Source organism: Phaenicophaeus curvirostris, chromosome 7 (assembly GCF_032191515.1).
Source record: "Phaenicophaeus curvirostris isolate KB17595 chromosome 7, BPBGC_Pcur_1.0, whole genome shotgun sequence".
Lineage (NCBI taxonomy): Eukaryota > Metazoa > Chordata > Aves > Cuculiformes > Cuculidae > Phaenicophaeus > Phaenicophaeus curvirostris.
The window spans coordinates 33,600,205-33,628,195 of NC_091398.1; the positions used below are offsets into that span (position 1 = coordinate 33,600,205).

General features: G+C 37.2%; 1 protein-coding gene across 4 annotated transcripts in view; it reads right to left on the minus strand.

Moving 5' to 3' along the window:
* DPP10 (dipeptidyl peptidase like 10) overlaps positions 1–27,991 on the minus strand; it is a 486,525-nt gene that overhangs the window by 184,044 nt on the left and 274,490 nt on the right. For all 4 annotated transcript variants that reach the window (XM_069861516.1, XM_069861518.1, XM_069861517.1 and 1 more), the window contains exons 2-3: positions 22,252–22,366; positions 14,959–15,054 (exon numbers count right to left, since the gene is read on the minus strand). In XM_069861516.1, the coding sequence (XP_069717617.1) occupies positions 14,959–15,054; positions 22,252–22,366 (211 nt within the window). The remainder of the gene's footprint in view (positions 1–14,958; positions 15,055–22,251; positions 22,367–27,991) is intronic.

Consider the following 27,991-nt stretch of genomic DNA (forward strand, 5'->3'; position numbering starts at 1 on the left):
GAGACTAATATTAATAAGCTAATTCAGGGAAAAAGTAATAATTACGTCTCTTTGGTCATACTAATTTATCTTCTTTCACTTTGTGCTGATCTTCTACATTTACCTGTCTGTTTGGAGAGTAAATTGCTTAACTGCTTTTGTTTGCCAGATGAACCTATTGCATCTGTATCACCTTTAATATGAGTGACTACTAGCAAAACCAATCCTTGTTTTCCCGAAAGCCATTCAGCCTTAATTCTTGAGTGCTGTTTCCTATTTGCAATCAGATTTGAAGCACAGTATCTACAGACAATTTATCCGTTTTCTGATGCTCGCCGTTTTCTGCTCACAGCAGGAAAATTAAGGAAAGGCACAAGAAACAGCTCACTCATCTATCTCAACTTCAGTCAGATAAAACTTGATCTGAGGTTAACCTTGGAATTGATAACTTAATGGAACAGTTATTCATCTGTCAGCTAAAGGTAAACAGAGAAAGAGACCAACAGGAGGTAGGCTAAGAACTAGATGCCAGATGACTTTAACCATCGATATGTCACAACGTAATTTTAACTAAACACAGTACTAGTATTTAGAAGACTTCATGACAATATGTCAGTCAACATCAAAGCCTTTACAGAGGGAGAGGGAAGAGGACAGAAATTCGAAAATACATTTCGACACCAAGGAATCTCTACTTTCAATAACATTTCACATTTTCTTTAAAGCATTATAATTAATTGGACTGTAGACTCTTCAAAGTGTAAATGCATAACTCCCATTAGCACTAATGGAAGTTAGACACACTCATCAAAGGGAGAATATACTTCTATCTTTACGAAAGTAATCAGTGTATCACAAAGCTGTGTTTTTCTTCAGTTATCAGTTGCATGCTATGCAAGCTGCGTACAAAGGTTTGCATTCATTTAAATTCAAATAGGCACTTAGAAAAGATTTTTCCTTCACCGGAAGGACTAAATGCAAGAAATCAGTTTGCTGTTATGTTAAAAAATACATCACAAAATGCAATAAAAATAATTACTCTTATAATTAAAGGCTGTCATTGTAAAATGCTTTTAAAAATACCATTATGGAATGAACTTTTCACTGCTCTTCTGGATAAGATGTAATCTTGTGATTCCTGTCTATGGTCCTTTCTTTAATGTTTTCCCAAGGAATTATTACAATTTGATCCACCAGCAAACTGTTTTGCTACATCTAGATTATCTATAATATCTGGGGATAGACTTCTTAGCAGGGCCTGTTGCGATAAGGACAAGGGGTAATCATTTTAAACTAAAAGAGGGGAGTTCCAGACTAGATATGACGACTAAAATTGACAAAAATTTTACAATGAGGGTGGTGAAACAGTGGCACGTGTTGCTGCCACAGGGTGGTACAAGCCCCATCCCTGGAAAAATTCAAGGTCAGGCTGGACGGGGCTCTGAGAAACCTGATCTAGTGGAAGGTGTCCCTGCTTACCACAGGGGGGGTTGGACTAGATAACCTTTATTCTCTTAGAGTTTAGCCTTATCTAATCCAAAAATACCAGCAAGCAGGCACACAATCCAACACAACTTATTGAACAGTCAGAATTTTTCATTTTTGTAATGAGGAACAGAATAATTTAGAGTATATTTTACACATAGTAGCAAGGTAATCAATGTCTGCGTGTTGTAGCACTTTGGCTAGACGTATCCTACACTAAAAAAACCAATTTTGGTTGAAATTAGTAAAAGTTCACTCTAAAGATAATAATTGGACAGAAATCATTTAGTTCTGAAAGAGATGTTGTCAGCCTTTACTTCCATACACTATATACCTAACGGGGGTGGTGTGGAGGTGTGCAATGGCACTACTAGAGTAAAAATAATTACACATCTTCACTTGCAGCTCTTTTTTTCAATACTCTTTGTCCTCAGACACTGGCTAAGTAGTTAAAAATATAATTTAACTTTGTAACTTCCACTGGAATAATACAGGAGACTTGTTATTATTTCCATTATAGTAACATGCATGGACTAATGAAGGTCTTCAAAAACAGAAGTTTGAGGCCAAACTGTTTCCAAATAACAATTTATTACAATAGGGGCTCAAAAATAGCTTGAAATGAGAATAGAGTATTAAAACACAGAGGAACATTTCTGTAACACTTTATATAATCATTTTAAATAGCTAAAAAAAAGAAAGGACTAACTTGCTGTAACAGTGAGTCCTTGCCTCTAGGTGGCCAAGGTACAACACTAGGGATGAAAAAGGAAAAAAAGATAAAAATTCATAACAACACACGTTTCATTAAATGTGCAGTTACCCAGAAAGCAAAAAACTCGCATCCACCTTTGAAACACCTCATAGCAGGAGCCCACTTCCATATCTCTACACAGTGGAATCCACCAGAAATCAATGGAAATGCTGCAGGTTATAATATTAACTCTGCAATTGATTTCCATGAATGAAACATAACATTGTTGTCTGGGTTATTTATAATGTGGTTTGGAGCTGTAACTGACAGCTTCCTTCTCTGAGTTTCCCATAGAGATGGCTAGAAAATAAAATACTAGAAAGTGCAAGCATTTTATCCCAAATGAGAGTAAGCTGAAAATCTTGTACTTGATTTTAAGAGAAGATTCATCAGAATTTCTAATAGAATATATTGAAATGCTTGTTTTTCAAATGTTAAATTGTTCACTCTAATAATGCCAAAATGTCATTTTTGCATGAATAAAGTAGCGTGCACAAGCAACATAAAATACATTATGATAACAGAGAAATGGCAAAATGACATTTTTGTACTAAAGAGAAGATTTCAACATTTAAACAACAACAAAATCACGTTATCCAAAATGTGAGAAAACTAAAGTGAACTACTTAAACCTTTTTCACAAAGCTTCTACGGAGACACTCCTGGATACAAAACTTGCAAGTGAAGAATAATAAATTAAAGAAATTGTCAGAAAACTTTTTTCTGACAAAAATATCTTCAGCCAAGCATAACTGTCACACCGAATCTAACTCATACTAGTAGAGCTTGAAAAGTTACCATCACCTGACAGCTGCTTAGTGACCTTTACAGATGAGCTGTCCCAGTAGAGATCCTGGTAACAAATACATAAATATCTGAATCATCGTTACAGAATGAACAGACTGATTTTGACAGACAAGACTTAGGACATAACTCCAGAAGGAAAAGAAGCTGAGCCATCCTAGAGATGGCTGATCTAGGATGGGGTCAATAACTATTACTTTTAAGCTATTTCAATTAATTCTCATGTAGTGTTTGTCCTGTAATAAAATAGATTCATTTACCTGCTTGACATTTATGTTGCTATTATAATGATTACAATGAGGACTTTCAACTCCTGGATTGTTCATAGCCACGTTTTTAAAGTTCCAAGTACTTTAAATTTTTTACTTTCAAATTGGATTCACAGATCTGCAGCAAACTTTAGGCTTCCATGTAGCTTTGGCTGAACTTAAAAATCAATATTCCACAAGCAGAAGAAATTTTGTCAACCATGTACCTGACGTAGGCTGCAAGTACAGAAAGCATACTCTGCTTTTCCCTTTGAACCACTTGATGGTCTTCAATCATTAAGTTCTTAACTACAGATAAAAAACCCTAGGAAAACTAAAGATACGCTTTATCTCCAAGGAGAAGAATATCACGGAAAACACCAGCAAAAACTGGGAAACTGGGTTAAAGTTGAATCGCTCTCTGCATGGGAGATCAGCATCTAAATTCTGTCAAAAAACTGTTGCTGTGTTTTAGTAGTTTTAGTTTAACAAAGTGTCCAGAGTTTAATTAATAATTTAAGCAATATAAAAATTAAGCAATAATTTAAAGTTTATAGACATTTTTGTTCTCACGGCACTTCACACATCCCCAGATGAGGACATAGGTACAATTGTAAAGCGTAACTTTTGATCAGATGAAGCGGCAGGCAGGTCATGCCACCAGCTGCCCCTTGGGCACTGTGTCAGCAGGATTAGGACAACTGTGTGACTTTGATCCAGCTTCGGGGCTGGCCATGAGTGACACATCACACGGGTGCCTTTAGCACCAGCCTCATGTCTTCTGCTCTTCATTAGGGCCATTTCTGGTCTCTCAAAGATCAAAAACACTATGCTTCAGTGGAAATTCTCACTATTTATATGTGGCCTCCCAGAAGCCAGCTGGAGTTACAGAACGGAGAAAGGTCCTTAATGGAAAAATGTGCCCTGTGGCACCGATGAGGTACTAACAAGGGGTCTCTGTTCTCCACTGGACTGTCCCTTCTTTTCTCTCTTGGGGTCCTGCTTCTGCTTTTTCTGCACCCAGCTGTTTTCTACACCTCTCATTATGTTTTAGTTGTCACTTGTCTTATGCTTTTACTCTGCAGAGTTCTCCCTCCAGTGCCTTTCCCCTCTAATCCTGATGTACCTAGAAGGAATGAGCCCGAACTGCAACAAGATACAGTTTGTATCAAAACAGCACCCGTGCCATCAGAAACACGTCATGGAAGAATTTAATGGAACTGATGCACTGAATAAACCATTGATATAATCCTAAATATAGGACCTAAGAACATAGAGATATCCACCTTCCCAAACATACTAAAACCAAAAGTCCTTTTGTATTACACTGAAAGAGGTAACAAGCAAAATTATTTAAGTAACAATTCTGTTTTCATATGTGGAATAACCTTGGCCTAGTACCCGTTTCCGTGTGTCTGAACTGCTTTGCCAGGCCTGAGGCAGAGAATCAGTTCATACATGTAAGAAAAAGAATGCATGGCACAGAAAGCAAAATAGACCAGGGAAATGGATGAATGAATGGCAAATATGAGTCAATGACTCTGAAATCTGCCGTCTGAACAGGAAAAGAAAAATCAGAGAATACACAACAGAATCAACTAAATAAAGCAAAGAAAAAAAAATGACTAAAGGTGCAATAGACACATATATGTACACATATATTTAAAAAATGTAATTTTTATGGATCTATTATGTGAGCATTTGAGCAATACAGAATGCTACACAAAGCACTGTTTTTACTGCCTCTTAGTTCAATAAAGAAACGAACAGACAATAAAGCATAAGGATTAGAAATTTAGAACTTTAGGTTTTAAAGGTAACGACTTTAAACACTGTACAGTTTACTAACCTGCCACAAAACGCAACTGAGCATTTTTTTAAGGACTGTCTATTTAGAAAAATAAGTAAGAAAACTGAAGAAAAATAGAAGGATTTTTTTTTTTTATGTAAATGGAAGCAAGGCAGAATTGGCCAACAGTGTGACAACTGAAGGTATATCCTCCTCCTTCGCAGCATTCCTTTGAAGAGAATAAAGGTGCTGATGAGCAAATTAGAGCTGACTTAAAGACGCCTATAAGAAGGACCATAAAACTAGCTGTGTATACAAACAATAGCTTCTAAAAAAAAAGTTAACAGGTCTCTACTAATCCAACCCATGGGGAAAGTACTACAGCTCCAGCAGGACAACAGGTACACTTCTACTCAGGAGCAGTGACAGTAAGTGGGGAAAACAGAACAAGGAGGCATAGGAGGAAAACCCTCTTCATATGTATATAAATCTGCAGATGCATATACACATACATCTCTGAAGTCTTATGTGTAACAGAAAAGTGTGGCTTGCTGGAGGAAACTCATAATCCATTGTATAGCACCCACCATCTGTCATCATTCCAAAACCTCAATCCTCTCTTCAGGTTTGCTCATGTAGTAAAAATATTTGTTCTAGAGGGTAGGATCTTAAGAGTGATGATGTGGCACATCCAGTCTATGGTTTTTCATCATATTAGGACTGCTTTTCTTAGTCAAAAATGTATTACGTAGAAAAGGTCTCCCTCATTTATGGACATTGCTATGGTAACCAGAAAGTAACCTTAATACGTGCACTACACTTGAAAAACTTTAGCTGCAACAAACAGGAAGAACTAAGATTTATTAAGTGTCTGGGCCAGTTTCCTAGAGGCTCATATACTGAATTACTGTACTTAACCCTTCAACATTAGGTTGCCATCTATAAATACATCTTGGAAAATGTAAACCATTCTGCTAACCTCTTTCAAAATACAATACCTTATACAACAGATACACACTGCCTGTGTAAATATTGCTTAAGTATATTGATCTCTCTGTTAAATGCTTAATGCTTTGGGTTGTGGAATAGATCAAAAATCAATAGGGATATAAATTTTAAGAAAATTGCAATAATTAACTGTGGGTTTGGCTAAAGGTGGCAAAAAGTAGTTTGATCTTCCACTAATTAGAATACTTGATTTCATTTTTCCTAACTTATAACCCAATCTGTGGATTTTATGCTATGCTCATAGTTTACAAGAAGCATGGAATCAGTCTACAACTTAATGACTAGAACTAGAATTAAGTTGTTAAGAGAAGTAAAGACTCTTCAGGAAAATAAATTTCAAGTATAGAGGAACTATAACATGTCTAGTGAATTAAAAACAAAAATTAAACCAAAAATAAACTGTCAGAAAATAAATGCCCAGGAAAAACCTTTTGTAATCAATAGTAGTAAATGCTACAAGACAGTGCAGAGGTCATGACTAATACAATGTTGTATTAGTGTACAACAAATACTGGTGAAGGAAGGGAGATTTCTAAAGAGGTGCACTAAGAAGTCATTTACAAAATGCAATGGTGACACAAGTTAATGGCCCTGAATACATAGCACTATTTAGCGCTTGTTAACAATCATTAACATTGGCACCAGTATCGATGTAGCAATGGGGCTTAATATAGTTGATCTGAGCAGAAATTACCCAAGATCTACTTCTAAGCAAGTAAGTCATGTGGCACCTTAGACACATCAATAATAGAAGGGCAGAAAGAAGCACAGAGCATGCAGCAGATCTTAATAGTGACCTTGGGCAGGGAAGATCTCTTAAAACAGCCACTAACATAATTTAAAGACCAGATTGCATACAGTACAGAGGGAAAAATAACTGAGGGGAAAACTACTGTGTTACAACTGGTGAAACAAAGAATTGTAATGAGGAGGACAAAACACCTTCCTGAGCACTAGGCTACAGAACTGCTGACATCCTCAGGGTGAAGAATCAGAGGATGAAAGGAACAGTAATCGTCTGGCTGGCTGCCCCCAGGGGACAGCTCTGCTCCCTCCCTGGTAAGTGTCCCAGGGCTGCAGAGCCACAACATCCAAACAGGAGAGATCCACTCACAGGGATAAGTGTCTGAACCTGAAGCAAAAAAGCACCTCTGCTTCATGGAATAAAATTAATATTGGGTTTCTGATAATGACTGTTCATGAAAAAGAAAATTTTTTTTTTGATAAATCCCTGCAGAAAAGAGATTACATCTCTATTTCAGTGCAGAAAAAAAGCGTAAGATTTTCCCCATCCTGGTTTTTAAAAGTGCGTGTTACATTCATGCACAGCTGTAATGCAAATTATTTCACGCTTTATGACTTACAATCCTACTTACAATACTATATAAAATAATTTGTTTCAGTTTTTATTTCCTTTTCCTATTAACACTTTTCATAGAATCATAGAATCATAGAATCATAGAATAACCAGGTTGGAAGAGACCCATTGGATCATCGAGTCCAACCATTCCTATCAAACACTAAACCATGCCCCTTAGCACCTCGTCCACCCGTGCCTTAAACACCTCCAGGGAAGGTGACTCAACCACCATCCTGGGCAGCCTGTTCCAGTGCCCAATGACCCTTTCTGTGAAAAATACCATTCAGGTTACCATACTAGGAAAAGATGGATGCACATGAGGGACACCTCACCCAGAGCCTTTTTATTGCCTATGAAATCAATGTTAAACAGCATAAGTGAATTGGAGTTTTTCATATTAGTTTCAGTAGAATCAGACCAGATTCCTTCTCCATATTTCCTTTGAGTGTAACTTCTTATGAAACTGAGGATTTGGTTATTGTCATATGTTACAACACATGTAATAATACTCAGTACAAGGAATTGCTAATAACTTGTTGTAAGCATTTAGTTGATCTTGCCGTCTGCTGTAAATTGCCACAGATCCCTGGACTTTCCTACCTTTTAGCTTCATGCAACTTACATTATCTTCTGCTTTTCATATATTCTTCAAGTGCAATGTTTAATAATAAATTCATCTTCAAGCAAGAGAAGAGCAGAGAAAATATAGCTGCACCTAAATTTAAAAAATCCAAAACAACACACACACACACTCATCCCCCCTTTCCTCCCGCAGAAAAAAAAAAAAAAAAACAAGCAAGAAAATCAAAATTCTTCCTAAACCAAAATAAGCCACAATTCCACGGCTGAATACTTTCACAACCCTTGCCTGATTAACCAACCCATCTATAGTTCGCTTGTAGGAAAGTCTCCAGCACTAGCACAAATACAGCCCCAAACTCCTCCACTCAATTCCCTAACAAGAGAATTGAATCATGCTGTCCATTTTACACTGACATTGTTTAAGCTCCTTTTTTAAAATAATCTATTTTAATAAATCAGTGTAACAGTACCTATCAAAACACTCTCCTTGTTGGCAGTTTGAGAGATACTCTAGGTATCTTTTCAAATGTTCTGGGGTTTTTTTCCAAAACTCAGCCTTCAAACTTGGCAAAAACTGGGTGTGTAATTCACACCACTGCTAGGTTTTATGAAAGAAGAGTTTCAGAAAAAATCTGGAGCGCTATCTAGGATTTTTTTATTTGCTTTTCTATGGGCTGCTTTCCCCTGCATGGGGAATCAAAGTCCAATCACCCTTTGCTGCCTTTCAAAATAAACCCTTCACACTGAACCACAGGCAATAGAACAACTCCCTGGCTGGGCTTCCAGGCTCTGTGCAGATAGATTCAGACAAATAATGAAAGCCAGATGCAGTTGGCAAGAGCACCCACTGTACGTACCTCTCCACTTCTGCCCAAGTCCATTGTGTTTGATAGGAATGGTTGGACTCGATGATTTGGTGGGTCTCTTACAACCTGGTGATTCTTTGATTCTATGACAGAGCATTAACGCATCACATCTGAACGTCTGAATGCCAAACACAGCTCCTGCTTCACCAGAACTGCACTGGTGCACAATGGCTGCATTCCAGCCTGGCCAATTCTGACTCGTCTCATTTGAGGAGAGGGGTGGGAATAGGACTTCGTTCTTAATTATATCCATTGTAAATTACAAGAGTAATACCAAATTACATAGACATGCAATTCTAAAGAGATATTTGTCTGCTTATTGATTCCAACTCAGGAGCAACTTTCAGGAACAGAATCTGTCTTCTCTTAGTGCTTTGTGATGGACTGATTTCTTACGCTTGACCCATATCCCTTGGCAAAATCACAGCAGGCTCAGCTCTGATAAATGAAGTTTGTATTTTCCTCCTGCACAAGAAAAGCTTCCTTTTAAAAGTGGCAAATGTTTTAAACCCCTGTTTTCTGCAGAAAATTGGCACAGGTGGTACTGTGGAATCTGTGTTCTGTGCTTCCCAAACCACTTTCATTTTATTATCCACAATGTTTAAAGCAATTTCAACCACCTTCATTGCCAGGTTTCTCAGACTAATTTTTTATTTAATTTTTTTACCACAGACAGGAGCCAACAGAGACCTAAGGAAAGCACCAGCTCAAGACCATTGCCAACACATTTTACTCCCCAGGTGATAAAGGCAGTATACAGCAAGAGAAAGGTGCAAGGGACAACCACAAATAAATTTATGGGAAGCTACTGTCTCATTTTCTTTTTAAGGAGACCAAATGTGATGAGAAGCAATAATACTTCTTTAGCCAGGTACTATCTTCCCATGCTCACTTTAACACACAGCCTACAAAATATTGCAGTGCAGTGGCCGTTCAAACCTAAAGCAAAAAGTGGTTTAATATTTCCTTTTTTATCTTAAAGAGAGACCCTACAAAACACAATAATTGTTTGTTAAATAAAATGTGAAGGGGGGAAAGGGATTTCCCCCATAAGCCAGTCCTTTGGTTTCACTGATGTTTCAAAGTAGTAGGCATCACCCACTCCTTTTCCGCATGCTGATAAAATTGCTCTGTGAAACTAAATAAAGATGCCCATATCAGAACTAGTAAATATTACTCAGAGAATGAAAACCCGGACTTTGCTGAAGCTAAAACAGGAAATGTAGAAACAATACAAAACCAAAAATAAAACAAGTGAATAGAAGAGCTTGAGTTAAAACAAAATGAGGCATCTATTGCCTTGACATTCTTCTCAAGGCAGAGTGAAAATATTTCTGACTTGGGATAGATTGGCTTATTATCACCTACACAGAAACACATTGAAACTATAAAAGGAAAAAAAAAAAAAGCGTTGAAGGGTCTTTTGCCTTCAAAACATTCAAAACACACGGGCATGAAAAATTCTGCTTTAGAAATCCAAACAAGTTATACCTACTGAGATTGCCAGCACAATCTGGGGTATTTACGCTGAACAAACCGATAAACCACATTCCATATATACATGTTTACAACAAAACAAAGAGGTACAAATTTATGTTTTCTCCAGAAATCTCTCATCAAAGTGGTGAATTTATGTTCATCCTGATTAGCCAAGGAAAAGAACCATGCTTGCCAGTCTGACATCAAGGGACAAACCTACCTACTGCAGGGTTTTCTGTATCATCTGCAGAACAGCACCAACAACCTCCCTGCATCTGCCCCTCCTCCACGCAAGCACAGAGCCCTGTGTTAGTGAGGAGGTGCCGTTACTCTGGAGGGGGACTGGACAGGGCAGCATCCTCCCATCTCCAGCAGAAGCCAGCAAGGGTGGCAGCCTGCCCTGGCAGTTGCCTGCACACAGTGTGAATTACCTGCTCCTGTCTGACAAGGCACAGGAGTTTATCATAGAATCATAGAATCACCAGGTTGGAAAAGACCCACCGGATCATCGAGTCCAACCATTCCTATCAAACACTAAACCATGTCCCTCAGCACCTCATCCACCCGTGCCTTAAACACCTCCAGGGAAGGTGAATCAACCACCTCCCTGGGCAGCCTGTTCCAGTGCCCAATGACCCTTTCTGTGAAAAATTTCTTTCTGATATCTAATCTGAACCTCCCCTGGCAGAGCCTGAGGCAATTGCCCCTTGTCCTGTCCCCTGTCACTTGGGAGAAGAGGCCAGCTCCCTTCTCTCCACAACCTCCTTTCAGGTAGTTGTAGAGAGCAATGAGGTCTCCCCTCAGCCTCCTCTTCTCCAGGCTAAACAACTTATGATGCCTAAGGCACGGAGAAGGATGGTATGTGGAGAAAATGCAGCTTCTATATGAGGCAGGAAACCCTTCTTGAAACACAAGTTGCCACCTCAACTGCTTCAGGTCCTTTCCTTTGCCAAAAGGGTCAAAATCTTCCTTTCCCTCATTGCTTCTGGCTCCCCAAGACTTCCGTATTCTCTTTCTTCCTCCCAAAGACAGAGAGGGCTGCTGCTTGCGAGATGAGTCTGTTTTGGATAACGTATGGCATCCTGCAGGAGGAGGGAATATTCCCTATGATGTCTTGCCATCTGAAAGATCACTTCCCTCCCTAAAGTGCCAATAAAAACCCTTACCTCTGCCCTGGTACCCGCCACCTCCGCAGTACCGTCCCTCACTACACCAAAACCTATCCTCTTGCACCAGCAGGACTGTGTTTGCCTAGAGAAACGTGATGCTGCCCAGCCATACATGTTACCCTACACCCTTCCTGTGACATCGTGCTGGAAGGTTACTGAATACAGGAACAGACAGCTGCTCCAGAGGCAAGACCAAAACAGAGAAATATTTATTTTATCATCTTGCAGGTTCAGCCAAGCACCTTACAGATGTTTTACTGCAAGCAGATGCCTACATCCCTCCTGGCTCCATAAAGCACATAAACACATACTGAGGTGTTTTGCTGAGCTGCATAGCACAAGGCAGGGTTCCACAGCACCAGGAAGCTAGCTGTTATTGAGACTTCAGGTCTTTTTCTGACATGTTTCATTCAGCTACATGAAAAATACCACGACTGTGCTGAGTATATACAAGCAAGGAGTCAACATACTCTATCACATATAGGAAATGTTGGCAAAGATTACCTGAACAGCAAAAATGCAAGCAACTCCCATATTCACAGAAAGAATAAAGGCAAAGATTCTGAGCTTCATTGTCATTAACAGCTGGATTCTCTGATAATAAGAGATGTAAGTACACCATGAAAGATGTAGGGGTTAGACCGCAAACCTTTTGATCCTTCAGTATTTCTCACAGGCCAACATACGTATTTCTAAGTAACTTAACAGAAATGAAAATATCCTGAAAAAATGCTTTATGTAGAGATTTATGTAAAGATTCAGCTGCAGACTGCTGATATTGGCAGATAAGCAATGATTCATACATTGGTTTATGAACAAAACAGCAATGATACAGCTGTTGTCACCAATACTGCTACTTCAGAACTACGCCCTATGTCATGTATCATGACCTTCCATTAAATCTATTGTGCTAGCACCCAGAAGACATGATTCTAAAGCAAACTGTGGTTATGAAATGAAATGCTGTGCCCAAGCTAAAGCAGAGATTGCTCACAAAATGGTTGGAATCCAAGACAGAAGCAATATAAGATACATTAAGCCTCTTAACAAGTTTCTTGGCAAGGGAACACCTAGGGGAAGTTCAACAGTGCTTTCTTAAATATAATTACTCTTGATATTTTAAACTACATTGCAGTTTTGTATCTAGACTTCAGTAAACCAAACCATTTTGTCATCTAATGCAAAGTCCTTATAAGTAGCAATGTGCTGTAAAATTTAGGTACTTTTACACTGACAGCATTTTAAATTCTCACTTCCTATTAGAAAACCTGAAGATCAATAATGCTACGGAAAGACGTACTCTCATTTAACATCTTCAAAATTGTGCCAAGCAACTGGAAGGTTTTCTGAAATCAGAGTCCTTCAGATAACACTGAACTGATTGGTGGTTGTGTATGCTCCCCACTATGTCCTTTAAAATACTGTTGAAGTGATCAGATTTATAATTGAAAAAGCCTAGTAAACTATTAAGCTAGCATTTCCAAGAAAAATACTAGCCATCATCCATACTTTCTTTCTCTTTCCTTTGTAAATTCTTACAAAAAAAGAAGACAACAATCCAAGTCAGGTTTAAAAAAAATTGCCTTTGAACTAAAACAAAAAAAATGGAAGAAAAAGGAGAAGGGAGAAAGAATTCTGAGAGACACCTACATAGGTACATCTTCAAACCACATCAAATGTGAATATGTTTTGTCACTTTTAAAACTAGCTCAAATTTTTCACCCATTCAACAGTTGAATATCTCAGATAAACATTTCTTCTGCAGTTTTAAACATTTGAAAAACTACTAACTCTGGTGGCAAGCACATAAAATTCTGGACTCAGTTTAAGGCAGAAACGGAAATGGAGTGTAAGAACTTCAGTATGCAAGAACTTTCCTTATTAAAGAGTAGACTAGATGGCGATGATTTTTGTAGCAGGGGAACTTGCAAACAAGGAAGAAATAACATTGTGTTTGAAAGATAGTTCTTCAGAAATTCAAACATCAATACAAAAAGTTTCATTAAATGATAGTTAAATACTAGATCTTACCTAAAAACACAGTGATTCATTAGCACTTGAAATCCTCAAATCAGATTTTTTTCTACAAAATATGCTCTAGACCCTGCAGAAACTGCTTACATCAGGAATCACCTTTCCAAACTGTTCCAAACCCTTCCCAGGAGGTCAAGATTATAAAACTTTCAGATGGATACAAATTATTCTATCCCAAGAGCAGAAAAAGTAATAGAAAGCAGCTACTTATTTTCCATTAAAATCTTCCTGCGCAGAGGCCAAAAGCGCTTACCTTGCCAATATCCAAAGAAATTGCCAAACGTTGCCCCCCACTCCAGCTCCACAGTAATGAATGCTGAGCATTAAGTTACGCATTTCCTCCTCTATGCATATAATGCCACCACTGCAATGTTACCACACCATGAAAGAAAATATAATCTTATCCTAAGTCTTAAAAATAAAAATAGAAGAAACAGAAATGCTGCTTTGCAAGACTGTTCTTCATTTTGTTTATTATCTAACATTTTTATTTAATTGACTATACTGAGAATTTTCAAAGAAAATGCAAAAAAACACCCTATATACAATTTTTATGTGTTTATCAGAAATACTAAACAATTAGTAAAACACTTTATTAGCCCAACTTCTTCCTCAATTCCCATACACAGACATACTTCAATAAGAAAGACATTCATCCTTTCTCCTTTTTTGTACCACTGGACTTTGTTGCTTCTTTGGCAAATAAACACAGAAAATCACCTAACTGCAAGCTTAGGTGTTCTTATACTGGCCAAGAAAAAACATCACTGCAGAAAGACTGGACATAGTACAATTGCACTGCTAAAACACAGAGCCTCTCTTCATTAAATAGTCTCTATTATCATTTTCAATAGGTAAGTTCATAGCTGTACAGTCTCATAGCTTTTAGACTACATTGCTTACAACCTCCATGTTTTGCATTATACTTAAAAAATTATTTTCTGTTGTATGAGTTTCTTAAGATGGATTTTGAACACCACGAAAGAGCCATACAAGTACACTGGAATATTTAAGAATCCGTTCCAGGTGTGAAGAGTCAGAACCAGTGCTCAAATTCTAAAGTTCATTTAATAATTGAACAATTTAATTTTCTGAACTGATATTTTTCTGAATCCATAAACAAGATCCAGTTCCTGAAAAACAATTCTACATCACTGCCTCCAACTGAGTCAGTGAAAAATTTAGTGGGTTTCTGCTAGACAGAGCTTTAAGAATTAGAAAGCCCCTTCAAAAATTAATGAAAAAGACATGATTCAAAACTGCAAGGAAAACCAGGACATTGGCCAATTTCAGGAGACTTTGAAATTTTAACTGATTCCTTCTCAGGGCCTGCATAGTAATATCATTTGATATTCAAAACTACTACCTAGTTTCAAATTACGTGACAGATTATACACTTACCATTAATCCATTTGGCTTCTGGATTATGAACTACGAACTCTTTCCTAAAGAGATCTTCCAAGGACAATCTGGTTTCTGACGAATTTGCGAGTTCATCTAAAATAAACATAACAGGTTATATTAAAAACAACATATTCAATGTCCTTTGCAAAACATCGGCATTACAGAACCAGAATACATAGTTCAAAGGTCCTGTTGAAATCAATAACAATAGATTGATCTTATTTTCTTTCACTACAAGAAAACATTTCATTTTTCATCAGTAAAGCTTCAGAAAACAAAGCATTGGTACTATACGGACAGAACAACTGAAGGGTGTAGAGCTTGGCTATTTATTATACTGGGACTGTAGTGGCAAAGCTCGTTCTCACATTCCTACGCCACAAGAGAAGTCTGATTACAAATCAATACAAAAATTCCCTGACAGGCAAAGGATGTAGGCCATACTGATCACCTTCTTCAGACAGAAACTAAGTAAAATACTTCTGAAAATAAATTTGGAATGGATTTCTCCTATTGCACAAATTAAAATGTAAAAAAAAAAACAACCCAACCCAAAACGACATGCAGATTTTATAATCTCTGCTTGCTCTCTAGTGATAAGCACAACATCACGTTTGGCTAACAGACTTGTGGTTTTCTCAAACATGACAGATCCCAGGAATACTGTCCTTCTGAACATTAGCCAACAGTTAGCTTCAATAAATTCTACTTTTCTTGTGCTTTATGTTACATAAATAATAAGTAGTAGAGATTCAATAGTGCACTGTCACACTAACATGTGAAATCAGATACTATAAAATCAAAAGTTTTGCTGGGTTGTTGCCAGTAAATATTGACTGGTAGCAGCCAAGCACTTCCCCTAACTGCCTGAGGCTATTTAGGAAAATAGCAGGTGCCAAAAGCTGCATTATACATTGCATGCACACTAGCAAAAATAACACACATATGCACTTCCTACGCAATCAACCAGACAGATGCCCAGTCAGGTCTTACAATCATTTCATCATTACTGGGCAGTTTTGCCATAGGTTACTGCCGTATTTCTCTGTTCCATGAGTTTTTCCTTTCAATGTATCAGGCATATACCTTCTCTATGAAAGGATCTTTTTGTTAGTCAGATTTTGTCCTTACAGATTGCTGATATTGAACAGCACTGCTGGTGACAGATTGATAGCAAAAGCGTATCTAGAACTACAGCAGTCAAGGAGCAATCTTCTTGTCTTTATGTCGATCCTGTATGTTATCAACACATTTTTAACAAAGAAATCTGCTTTGTAAAGGTCATGTCCTCTAATTCATTTCAGATTAAAATGTGACCACTTTGCAGTGAATAAAGTTCATCATAGTTTCGTTACTGGACTCCATAAAGCCAAATTCCTCAATTAGAGTCCCAGCTGAAAGCTTACTGGAAGCAACAAAAATATGATTTTTTTTTTTTTTTTGCCTTTAAATGCCAGCACTGCCCACTGCAGCCATTCTTCAGTATTAATAAGATGCATCCTCGCTGTACTGAAGAGAAACTCCTGTTTGACACTCATCATGCATTTATGATAGACACAAGGCCATCAGAGCTGCTCATTCCACAGTGCTGCTGCATTTTTCTCGTGCCTCCCTCCCAGCTCTCAGCAGGGCCCTGGTAAGCACTTACTCACCGTAATCAAGTCTTGCACTTGACATCTTATAAGGCTAAGCATGCAGAGTTGTTTAAATCCGCTCTCATAAGACAAACGCTTTAATCCTTAAATAAGCTTTTTGCCCTCTTCCTACCTTCCAAGTATCAAAATATCCTGTTTGGGGGATTTTTTCTGTCTCGAAGTCCAGCATGGGACACAATATTCCACTCGCAGTCTTACTAGAGCTTTACAGCAGAGTAACATTATCTCCCTTGATTTATACCTAATCCCTCTGTTTACACATCATGGGACCTTGTTAGCTCTTGCTCCTGCCACACACTGAGTTTTTATCTTCAAAGTAAGCACGTTATATGTGCTCTGCTCAGTTCCACAAATGCATTCGCTGTCTTCTGAACAGTACTTCTATCTTAACAGTATCAAATACTCATCTCTTCACATGCCCATTTTCACCTTTCTCCACACACTCGCTGAGTACCCTCAACAAGCTCTTTTCCATCAGCTATTTTGATTCAACACACCATCATCCTGATGCTGTTTGTGATCCCAAAAGGATTCCCTTTCGAACCTTTCTTGATTCTGCTTCTATTTATTGTGACCCCTTACATCCTGCCAGTTTGCCAACTACCAATAAAGCACATGCAAGCTGTTATGCTGCCAAAAATTATCTTACCCAAGACAGTTTGGGTTTTTTTAATGTTATTAGCTACTTTAATAAAAGTCACTAAAACAATACACCAAACATGCACAGAAATCCTACCAGAGAAGAAAGGTACACTGCTTCTACTCTCTGTCTTCTATCTAATTCACACACCTGCCAAGTAATCTCAATATAAATTGGATTTTAAAATAACTTTTTGAATTGCTGTTAGCATTTCGAAGTTGAAAAAAAAAAAGTCATCTTCAAGCAACTTTAATAGATATTTGAAAAGTAATCTTTTTCTAATGTTAAATCATTACCAAAACAGTGCCTCATTTCTAACCCTTGACACTAGCTTTCCACTCAGTCAATCTCTCATGTCAGTTAATTATTGAGAAAAATGTTTATTGGACATCAAAAGAAACTAAAATAGTAATTTAACTTTCCAACATCCCTAGTTTATATATAGCAAGATGAATAACACATCATGTGAACTCTCAAAACACTATACTGGGTCAACTTCTCTTTAGCACAAGTACAAATTAGTATGTACTTCACAAAGTATATCTTATATTTTTAAGGCTGCTTTTTTCTACTTTATTTTTATTACTACATTAACAAATAGCCTACTGTCTCCTTTTCGCTTCCATTTTAAATTTTATTGAATAATTCCTTGAATGAATCATATTTCCAATGTCCTCACACTATCTCCCACAGATTTCTATATTTCAGTCTGAAATTATATATATGATGTGTAGAAAATGAACACAGATTACAGCAGATACTAATAAAATCAAATGTTAAAAACGAAATGGCGACTTTTTAACTATACATCAAACTAACAACAGTTCAATAACTGGTATGTATTTATTCAAAATGACAAACTTGTTTGTGCTTACTAAATTAGAAGACCGCAAAAGGAGATATTAATAGCCTCCTTACATTTCATGAGATTATAGAATATTATTTTTGCAGCATACAAATAGTCTAAACATCCCATAAAATTTATTTTGTAACTCAGCAAATAAAACCAGTAATGATACATTTCAGTATACTACTAATTCAAAATCTTTACTGACTTTTCTGTGGAAAAGAAAGTTTTAAGAGGCTTGATAAAGGCTTGATGTTAAATGATGTCTTGAAAGTGCAGAAATGCCACTAGTAAACTGTATGCATGCTACCAGGTTTACCAATAACCAGAAATTCACACAGTTCATATTCAGTTTACATGAAAAAGGAAAAGCAACTTGTCAGAAAGTAGTCAGATATGAAAACTTGTTTGCCAATTTTGTTACCAGACACCAGCATTAGACAGAAAACTGAATCTAGTGGTAATGGATCTCCACTTCAGCAATAACATTTTTTAGTTTGTTCTCTATTCATGAGAATCATGTAGCTTGTAGTTTGTCAGTATAAACATAATACATGTTTCTTTTTTGTTCTGTTTTTATTCTATCCTGGCATCTCATAAACAATTATTTCGGTCTCTGCACTAGCCATTGATTCATAAGGAAGTTGTAAGATTACTCCCAGGGTATTTTCTTCCTTTATTCTCTCTTCAATATTTCTTCAGTAGTCATCTCCAAACATCACACAGAGAAATCATAATTAAATTGCCCACAGAGGGACTCCTTTTCTGAAACTCCCAAGTTTTTCTACGCTCTCAAGTTTTTCTGCTATCAGTCCCTTACCTTAACAGGAGTAACCTCATTCTTTGATATCTCCATGCACTTTCCTTATCAGTGCACTTATCTAATTCTGAAGAAAACCAACAGGGATACTTGCCTGCCAGCCACCTACTCCAAGGTAGAAATTTGTACTTGGTGTGCATGATGGAGGTTTTTTTTTAAATAATCGTTAGTCCACGGTTATTCACAAATAGCTGTTGAGACTCTACCACTAATCTCTTACATTACTAAATGGTCTGGCCTTCCATTTTTCCATCTCTCTGCTGAGAACACTAATAAATTTATAAAGTTACTGAGTGTTAGCACAGATGAAAAGCAATATAAAGGGGACCAAAATATTAGTAATATTCTTGGTACAGTTAATTAAAACCACAAACATAATTGTAACACAGTATTTCATATTTTAAAACAAGTGAAGATGTCAGTAGGACAAAATACATCTCATTTCAACACAGTTCCTGCTTTGTATCGTATAGTCATATAATATTCCATGTAATAAAAAATTCTTAAAATAAAATAGAAATCAAGGATTTCCATTTAGTTTCAATACCACTTGTACCTTTAGCAAAAGCTAAAGCCTCTTTGAAACTTTCTGCATATTCTTACATAGAAGATTTTCTTTTAAAAGCTTGTTATCTCATATGGAAGCATTGATCCCTCTACTAAAAAAAAGCATGAAAGCTGTTAGTCAAAGCTTGACAACTGCTAAAGTGTACACAGACTAAGAGTTTCATATATTGTGTACAAAGCAATGCTTAAATAATTCCAGTCAGAGAGATTGTTTCTGCTGGATTTGGCATATCAGTAAACACACTTTTATCTCCACAAAACTCTCAATATAATTATCAGGCTTCTCAGCAATCACCATTTGGAATTATCTCCATAAAAAGAAGGAGCATGGTGCGCAGTGTTAAGGGGAATTTACAGGAAACCTTAAAAGCACCCATCAGTACAGGCAGAACCAAATAGGGAATGAAGTCTCTGATGCCCAAAATGTATTAGAAATGAAAAGCAATGCACTCTGAAATATCCCAAGGTAATACAGGGAAAATTTCTCGCTATTACACTGAACATCTTAATTCAGAACTATTTGCAAAATCAAGTATTTATAATAGACTGGTAAAAGCTTAGAAATTAGTTGCGTGCAATAGCCAGACCTTTGAGAGAGTCTCCAAGGTCTTCCTCCTCTCCAGTGTCAGATACCCCACAGTGATCTTACATATAGCAAAGACCAGATAACTCCAGGTATAGTGCTTAGCACCTGCCAGCAAACCAGTAGAGCATCAGAATATTTTCTTCCCAAAACATATTAATTAATCATGAAAGTGAAGGAGGAACACCACTGATTAGGAGCAAAATAAAGAAAGCAGCTGTCCTACAATGTACCTACAAAGCTTTCTTTGTTAAGCATTTCTAACCTGTAAGAAACCCCAGTTTTACAGACTTAGATAATTTTGGGAAAAAGGTTTTTATTTATACCAAGCTCTACAGTCTCTATGGGATATCTTCGAGCATCTGAGCTGACAGAACTAGTTTCCACTCACACGATTTGAACTGAAATGTAGGTCCCAGCCTACATCAAATTTTCAAGCAAGCTCTCTGCATTTTGAAACAGCCTCAGAGATTATGTAATTCAGTGAGATTTTTTAACATATGAAAAAAATAACAATTCACTAGGCTGTTTATTCTTTTTTTTCCACAAGTGCTCTCAAAGACTTCAATTTACATTTTTACATCATTAATAATTCTCTATAGCTGTAACAGCCAGAAAATATGTTTATTATCGTTGTTTCCAGCATAATACTTTTGAGATTTTACAAGCCTTAAAAAAAGTTACCTCTCCTTGAAAAGAGTCTTCTGTCTTAAAGTGTACCAGGATATGCCACCATTTGCCCTCAATGGCTTTATTATTCCCTGAAGAATCTATTTTACACTGAGAATACAGCATCACAACTTTGCCTTTATTTTGCTCAAAATATTCAAAGTGAATATAATCAAACCATCACTTTTTAGCAACAGGACAAGGGGTAATGGTTTTAAACTAAAAGAGAAATTTAGACTAGAGATTAGGAAGAAATTTTTCATGCTAAGGGTGGTGAAACACAGGCACAGGTTGCGCAGAGAGGTAGTAGAAGCCCCATCCCTGGAAACATACAAGATCAGGTTGGATGGGGCTCTGAGCAGCCTGATGGAGTTGAAGATGTCCCTGCTCACTGCAGGGGGTGGACTAGATGATCTTCATGATCCCTTTTAATCCAAACCACTCTATGATTTTATGAATCGGTCAGCACCACATATACGTAGTGGACATTTATACAAAACAGATGAAGTAGAATAGTATTCCTACATACTCACTTCAGCTGTCTCATACCCTTTGATAAGCAAAGCTTTTTGATCATTTTCCATTTGGCCTCACCACCTTTCTTTCAAGAGCAGTTCTCTGCTACTGTACTTGCTAACGCCAAGAACCACTCAGATACTGATGATGATTTCATCCAGTGGCCAAATTGTCTGGAACCATTACTTAACTAAAAAGCACTTAATTAACCTTTTGGTCTACACAAACTGGGCGCTTGCATGGCAGAACATTTGCAGACTAATATATACTATGTAAGCATTCAAATCAGGTCATTTGTCAGTTAAAATCTGATGAAAAAGAATTCAAAGATAAGTTTTTCTTTAAAACTTGTGCAGTGTTTCCTTCTGTTACATTCCTAGACATACTTGAGCAGTTGCTACCCCTGCAGTAACAAGAAAATCTTCAGAAAAATAACCTAGATCAAAGCAGAACAGCAATAACAAAAACCAGCATAATTGTTTTCTATATTCCATTGCTTTTTTTTGTCTTACTTGCCCTCCTCGCTTTTTTTTTCTGAACCATTAAGTAATTACTCCTCTCTGTTTCTGACAAAAAGACGAAGAAGCTAGTGCATGTACAGTGAAAGATGTGTGCTTCTGGTTCACTGAGAAGTTTCATTCTCAGTATTAGTTTTCCCTGACTTACAGCATTTTCTTAGCTCATTGGTGAATCTGAAATTATACCAGGACACAAATGACGACATCTTAAAGTCAGTTCACACCCGCTCAAGCTAATGAGGATTCCTGGAATCTGTCTCAAGGCTGACATGATCATAAAGACCTAGTGCTACAGTCAAATCCTTCTGCTCCACAAAGCCTCCAGTACCCCTGAGTCCCTACAGGCATCGAATTTATTGCAGTCACAAGTTAAAAATGCTTGAGGGCAAGAGATGCTTTAACATTTATAAGTCATTTTAATGACTGCACTATGAATCATACACCTTCAGTAATATAAAATAAAGAAGTAGGTTACCTGGGGTTAAAAGTATGACAGACATAGTGATGAGTGAACAAACAACTAGAATCACCAGCAGCGCAATAGCAATTCCCTTCCAGTTCCTCTGCGGAGGGCTGTTACTTCCAAGTTCCTACAGGAATGGAAAAAAATAAAATAAAAGGAAAAGACCATGTTTCATAATCATATAATTCTAGAACTATTAGTGACAGGAAAATTGCTCCGTACATACTCATAATCACAGCACGAGAGGTGATCACGATCCCTCCCCTCTCAATAGTACACACAGTAGTCCAAAGGTGTGCAACTCTTATGCTTTTTTGATAGGTGTATCTTTTTTTTTTAAATATGTATGCAATTTTATAACCCTAAAAAAACAATCAAATGAGCTTATACAGGCTGTCCAAAATATGAATGGTGTCAAAATGTGCTGAACATAAACTTCAGGACAATATCAACTAGCAGTTTATAAGATAATTACAGAAATGAAACGCAGCAATTTACTGTAATTCCACCTAATGTCGTATGGACCATAAAGGTTTAAATACACATCTTTTTTAATGTGCGCTATTAAACTTATTTGTAATAGAAAACATTTACAGAACCGCCTGAGGCTCCAAGTATTCCATCCAAAACCACACAGCTCTTCCTTTCCGTACAGTAGTTCAACTGCAAACTGCTCCCTTATTACTCATAAAAAAAACAACAGTAGCTTAGAACAAATGTTAAATCATGCTTCCATACTACTAGTATGCTAAACTTACATTTTCTGTAGTTACATGTTTAAGTCCTATGAACTCCAGCCAGATGCCATTTAGGTTTGTTCAGCAGTAGCAAGGCGTTGCCTGTGTTCCTGGTACAGTCTGAGATCAAGCAACACGTAAACGTCTCACAACGGAATGGCAAAACCCAGTACAACAATTCTTCTATACAATCCTAACTGCCTCACAGAAAAGTGCTTTTTTCTATCTATAGGTGGCAAGCATCAGTGTTGCTCTGTCACAGTTACCGTTACTACCTCCAAATTAAATTGCTGTGGCAAGACTCTATGAAAAGAAACCTGGGACTACCAGGGGCTCCCCAGAAGATCCCACTTCAGCCATTTACAAGGCTGAGTTATGTCGCACAAGTGCTTCGTGGTCTGCAGGAGCTTCCACTGAGCTCCAGCTAAATACTAGGTGGGGTGAAAAGAAGATAGAGGCATTCAACAGGAAATATCATGGAGAGCCTACAATGAGAAGCTTTTGATATCATGGAGTTTCCCTGTAACTAACTGCTAATTGGCGCGTGACAACAATGAAGATGCAGAAAGAGATTTAAGAATCTAATCTTCTAAATATGCTCTTCTACTTCAGTAGTTTGAAAAAAATATCAACTTTTGAAGATGGTGTTCTATACCTAATACCATCAATAATGTTAATATGGATTTTACAGCATAATTCTAATGAATCTGAAAATGGCTGCTCAAAGCATAATACAATTGCCAGTATTCTCATTATTTAAAGTGCCTTCTACACAAACTGTTTAATTGCACTGTTGCCAAAACCAAGCTTTAAGTAATATATGTTTCCAAATGTAATCTGTGATTGAGTAATATCAGAAAAATCCACTATACTTCACACATACAAAAATGTACAGCAAGGTATAGAACCTAATGCTTTTTGCCTAGTCTTGCCAAATGCTGAAGACCACACTTTACCATGAGCTTTTAATCACTACAATAAGAAAACTCAGGGTATGCAAATGAAGGGAAGCCCTAGCACTAAGAGCCTAAGCTTTCTGCTCTGTGATTGGCTCCATTTAAGCTCTGTTGAAGAGACCCATAAAAGAAAAGATGTAACTTGCTCTCAGACTGGTTTTTTGAAAATAGGTACCACAGAAGTTGCAAGTGCAATTAAGTGATCACACTAAAATTTTGCAATGGTATCCAAAAAATTACAAAAGGCTAAAACTTAAATCTGCAGACTGGACATGAGAGGGATGACAGGCTGAGACTGTCAAAGCAGAGCATGAGTCATTTCAACCCTTCGGCATCCCTCTATGCTAAATCCCACTTTCCACTGGAAAACAAGATATTCCAGAGAGAAATGCTGAAAAACTACCTCCAGCAAATACGCAAAGCAAGTATAAATCAAAGTCGCTGAAGCATTTTTCTCTCTCTTTTTCTAGTCTACTTTCTAAATACATACTGCTTCTCCAAACACAACGTATTGACTGACGATGAACTGATTCACTCCAAGCACAGAAATCCTTAAAGTACTAGCAGGAAATAGCTTTGAATTTCACAATCTATGGCATGTAACCTCATCTGGCATTTTCTGAGGAGTTGTTCTCTATTTTTGAACAAAATACAGAGTCTGACGTGGATGTTTCATCTTAAAAATAAAAACCACAAAATTACCTCTGTAATGGCTGTTACACCAGAATGTAACAAAAGATATAACACAAGTTCCCATTACAATAGAGATAACAATGTGAAATTATATTCCACTAAATGTATTTCATATAGAAATACTTTTAATCCCTTGACACAGAAATGCAAGTGCTTACAATTTAAGTGCTGCTTTCTTTTAAGTAGTCTTGGGGATATCGATTTGGGAAAAAGGATCACTTAAAATTAATAGATGTAGGACCTTAAAATAAAACCTAAAAACCCTCAAATATTTCCATGTTTTTACCTGAATAAACTTACAATCTTTCTTGTAAGCAGCATAACCAGAAAAAAAACAACAACACAGCTTCCTTCCTAAAGCTTATTGAGTTGCACAGCTTTATTGTTAATCAATGAGGATAAAAAGCCTTTAAGACATAATTTTTTTAGCATGTGTGTACAAAGAAGGAGACAACAAAAGGTCAGAAAATATTGCTGTAACACGCCGCATTAATAAGTCAGGGGGTTGAATTATTTTTATAGCATTTTCCTGACGTCTTGGAAAACTATTTACGTAAACCACTATACAATTTCTACTATGGAAATAATGACAGAAGCAGTAGGAGACTGCCTGGTGCAAGCAGGCACACTGAAGGGCACTGGGGACTAAAGAGTTCCTCTGGCATGTTTTCTAGAAGAGGCAGGTTAGTTAAAGGGCAGCATCCCTTTGGGGAGAAGAAATGAAAAGCAAGCTTTCAGAGACGTGCTAACCCTGAGAGTGGCATTTAATTAAACTGCTTTTTCTCACAGAACTACCTGCCCATGCTGTGATTAATCTAACCGATAAATGATGCAATGAGACAAATATAGAAAATACGCATTTATCTCTACAAAAATTACAAGAATGACACCAGTTCTATTTATGCTGGGTACAGCTGGGTACAGCTCAAAGTGGAGATTCTGGCATTATTCATAGAACCATAGAATTACCAGGTTGGAAAAGACCCACCAGATCATTGAGTCCAACCATTCCTATCAATCACTAAACCATGCACCTCAGCATCTTCTGGAGTGTCTAACAGATTTACATGCTCAATGGCCTAAGTGTGCAGATACATGTTGGTGTTTACCCCTAGACTGAGATTATTTGAAACACAAAACCCATCAGCACTGAGCTGCAACAGGGTCTGGTGTTTGCCTGCTTTTGTGCTGGGGCACTATGGGGAGATGAACTATCTTGGAGGAGCCACAGGATGTAGCAGTTTGTGCCAGTATAGCATCTTCTGAAGCCTTGAATGAATCTTTCTTTTGTCTTTTTATTTTTTTTTCAAACTGTTCCTGTACCATCACCAGGACAAAAAAGCCTACAAAAGAAAGCTCTAAGAAGAATCAGACTCTTCCCCTATTTTGGCAAGTATTTCAGGAGCAAAGTGCATTAGAGTGGGAAAAGCAAATGTAATTTGTTTTGCAGTAGGAATGAGAATGAGTCTCACTCTGTAGCTTAGATGTAATCACGACAATATCGTTTAATGACTCCTCCAACATCTACTTCATTAAACTCTAGCATCTGCATTCCCCAAACAAGAAGAAAAGGTGATAAACATAAAAAGACAGTTTTGTGTTGTATCTCAGGTATTTCAAAAGACAGACTCAGGCTACTTAAAATCAAAAGACTGCAGACTTTCCAGAGTATTTTATATAGCCGGTCTTGCACCTGAATTAAAGGCTACCTGCCTTGATTTTGCAGTGTACTATTTGCAGGGAAATTACCACAGCAAGCATTTAGAATTCGTGATTAAATGATTGCATCCATTCCTTCCCAGCTGTTTTTGAGTAATCCCCTGGCCTACATAGAAAGAGAGACTAAAAGACAGATTCACAATGTGGCACAGGATACTTAGAGCCATTTGCATAACCACTGATCATTTTCATCCCTCGTGCTCCCTTCACAATTCACTGTGTTATCTTATTGCTCTAGTTCTTGTCTGAATGATTATGGACATACAATTACTTTTCCTGGTCAATATCTTAATTCATCAAAACGTTGACGCTTCTTTTCAGAGTCACTGTAAAATGCCACTTTCACAGTAATGCATGACTCTCCCTCAGCTCTGTAGATAACAGGCATTTTAAAGAGAGAGCAGCTTGTTAGCAATTACCCTGCTTGGAACAGGTGCAGGATCTGGATTTGGGAACAATCTGTCTTCATATTTTTATTTCTCTGTGCTGCACTAGTAAGAGAAATCCTTTTGGAGAGCCAAACAAAACAAACAAACAAAAAAAGCCACCAAAAAAACAAACAGCCCAATCCAAAACAAATAAAACAAAACATATCAGTCACTCTAAGCAGTGTTAATCAACCGCATTGGTTATGTATTTTCTTAACCTTGCAAAACGTGCTTTTTTTCTACCCTTGATCATTTTTGTTCTAAAGCAGAGTTCATTTATTTTTTTCCTAGACTTGCAAGTGTCCATTCATAAACTGAATTTCAGTAATTTTTGGTAATTTTTGGTACTTTGGAACAGCTTTGTCAGCACCCTTAGTTCCAACTACTCACAAAAGAGATCAGAAACATTTATGGGAACTATTTAATGTATTATGGTTAGCATTAAGAATGCATTTCACATCTTCTAACTCACTTTGCAGTGCACCTTGTAACATTTTCTTAAACACAATGAGCTAGCTATTACACTAGACAAACAAGTAAAAGCCTAACTTCTAAAGCATTCTACCAAAATCCCTGTTCAAGGTCTCATCACAGTAGATGAATTTAAAATCTTGGTCATTACTTATATGTGCAATAAATACAAAAGCAGGGAGAAAATGGGGCCAGCATAACCAATCAAAAAAGCACGGCACATGCACCGGTTAAAATTTGTGGCCATCCACTTTTTTTTTTTTTTTTTTAAATGAACACAATATTTTTCACATTTGCAGTGTAGAAAAGCTAGGGGGGAAATAAAACCAAACTATCACAGTGCAATATATTAAAAGAAATATGTAAAATGCAGGTCATGGAAAATACTGCCATAAGAACTGCTGAATAGCTGGAACAGAGAGAGATTTGGATAAAGTAACAATGGAGGACAAAACTGGTTTATATTTGAAATTAAAAAAAAAAAGTCATGATGTACAGACAAGCTACAGCAGTCAAGGGAACTTCTTTGTCTTTCGGGAGCTGAGTTGAACACACTGCACTCCCATTAAGAGACATAACAGCGTGTAGAGTTACTGCAGCATCAGAGGCAACTTCATTGACACTCAGGATCCCTTTTCAAGCTGTGTTCACAGTCTTTTAGTTTGTTTCTAACAAGTTTCAGAAATAAAAATAGTGGATTCTTTTACCAGCCTAGCAGAAGTACTTGGAGAATTAAGGAGAATAACAA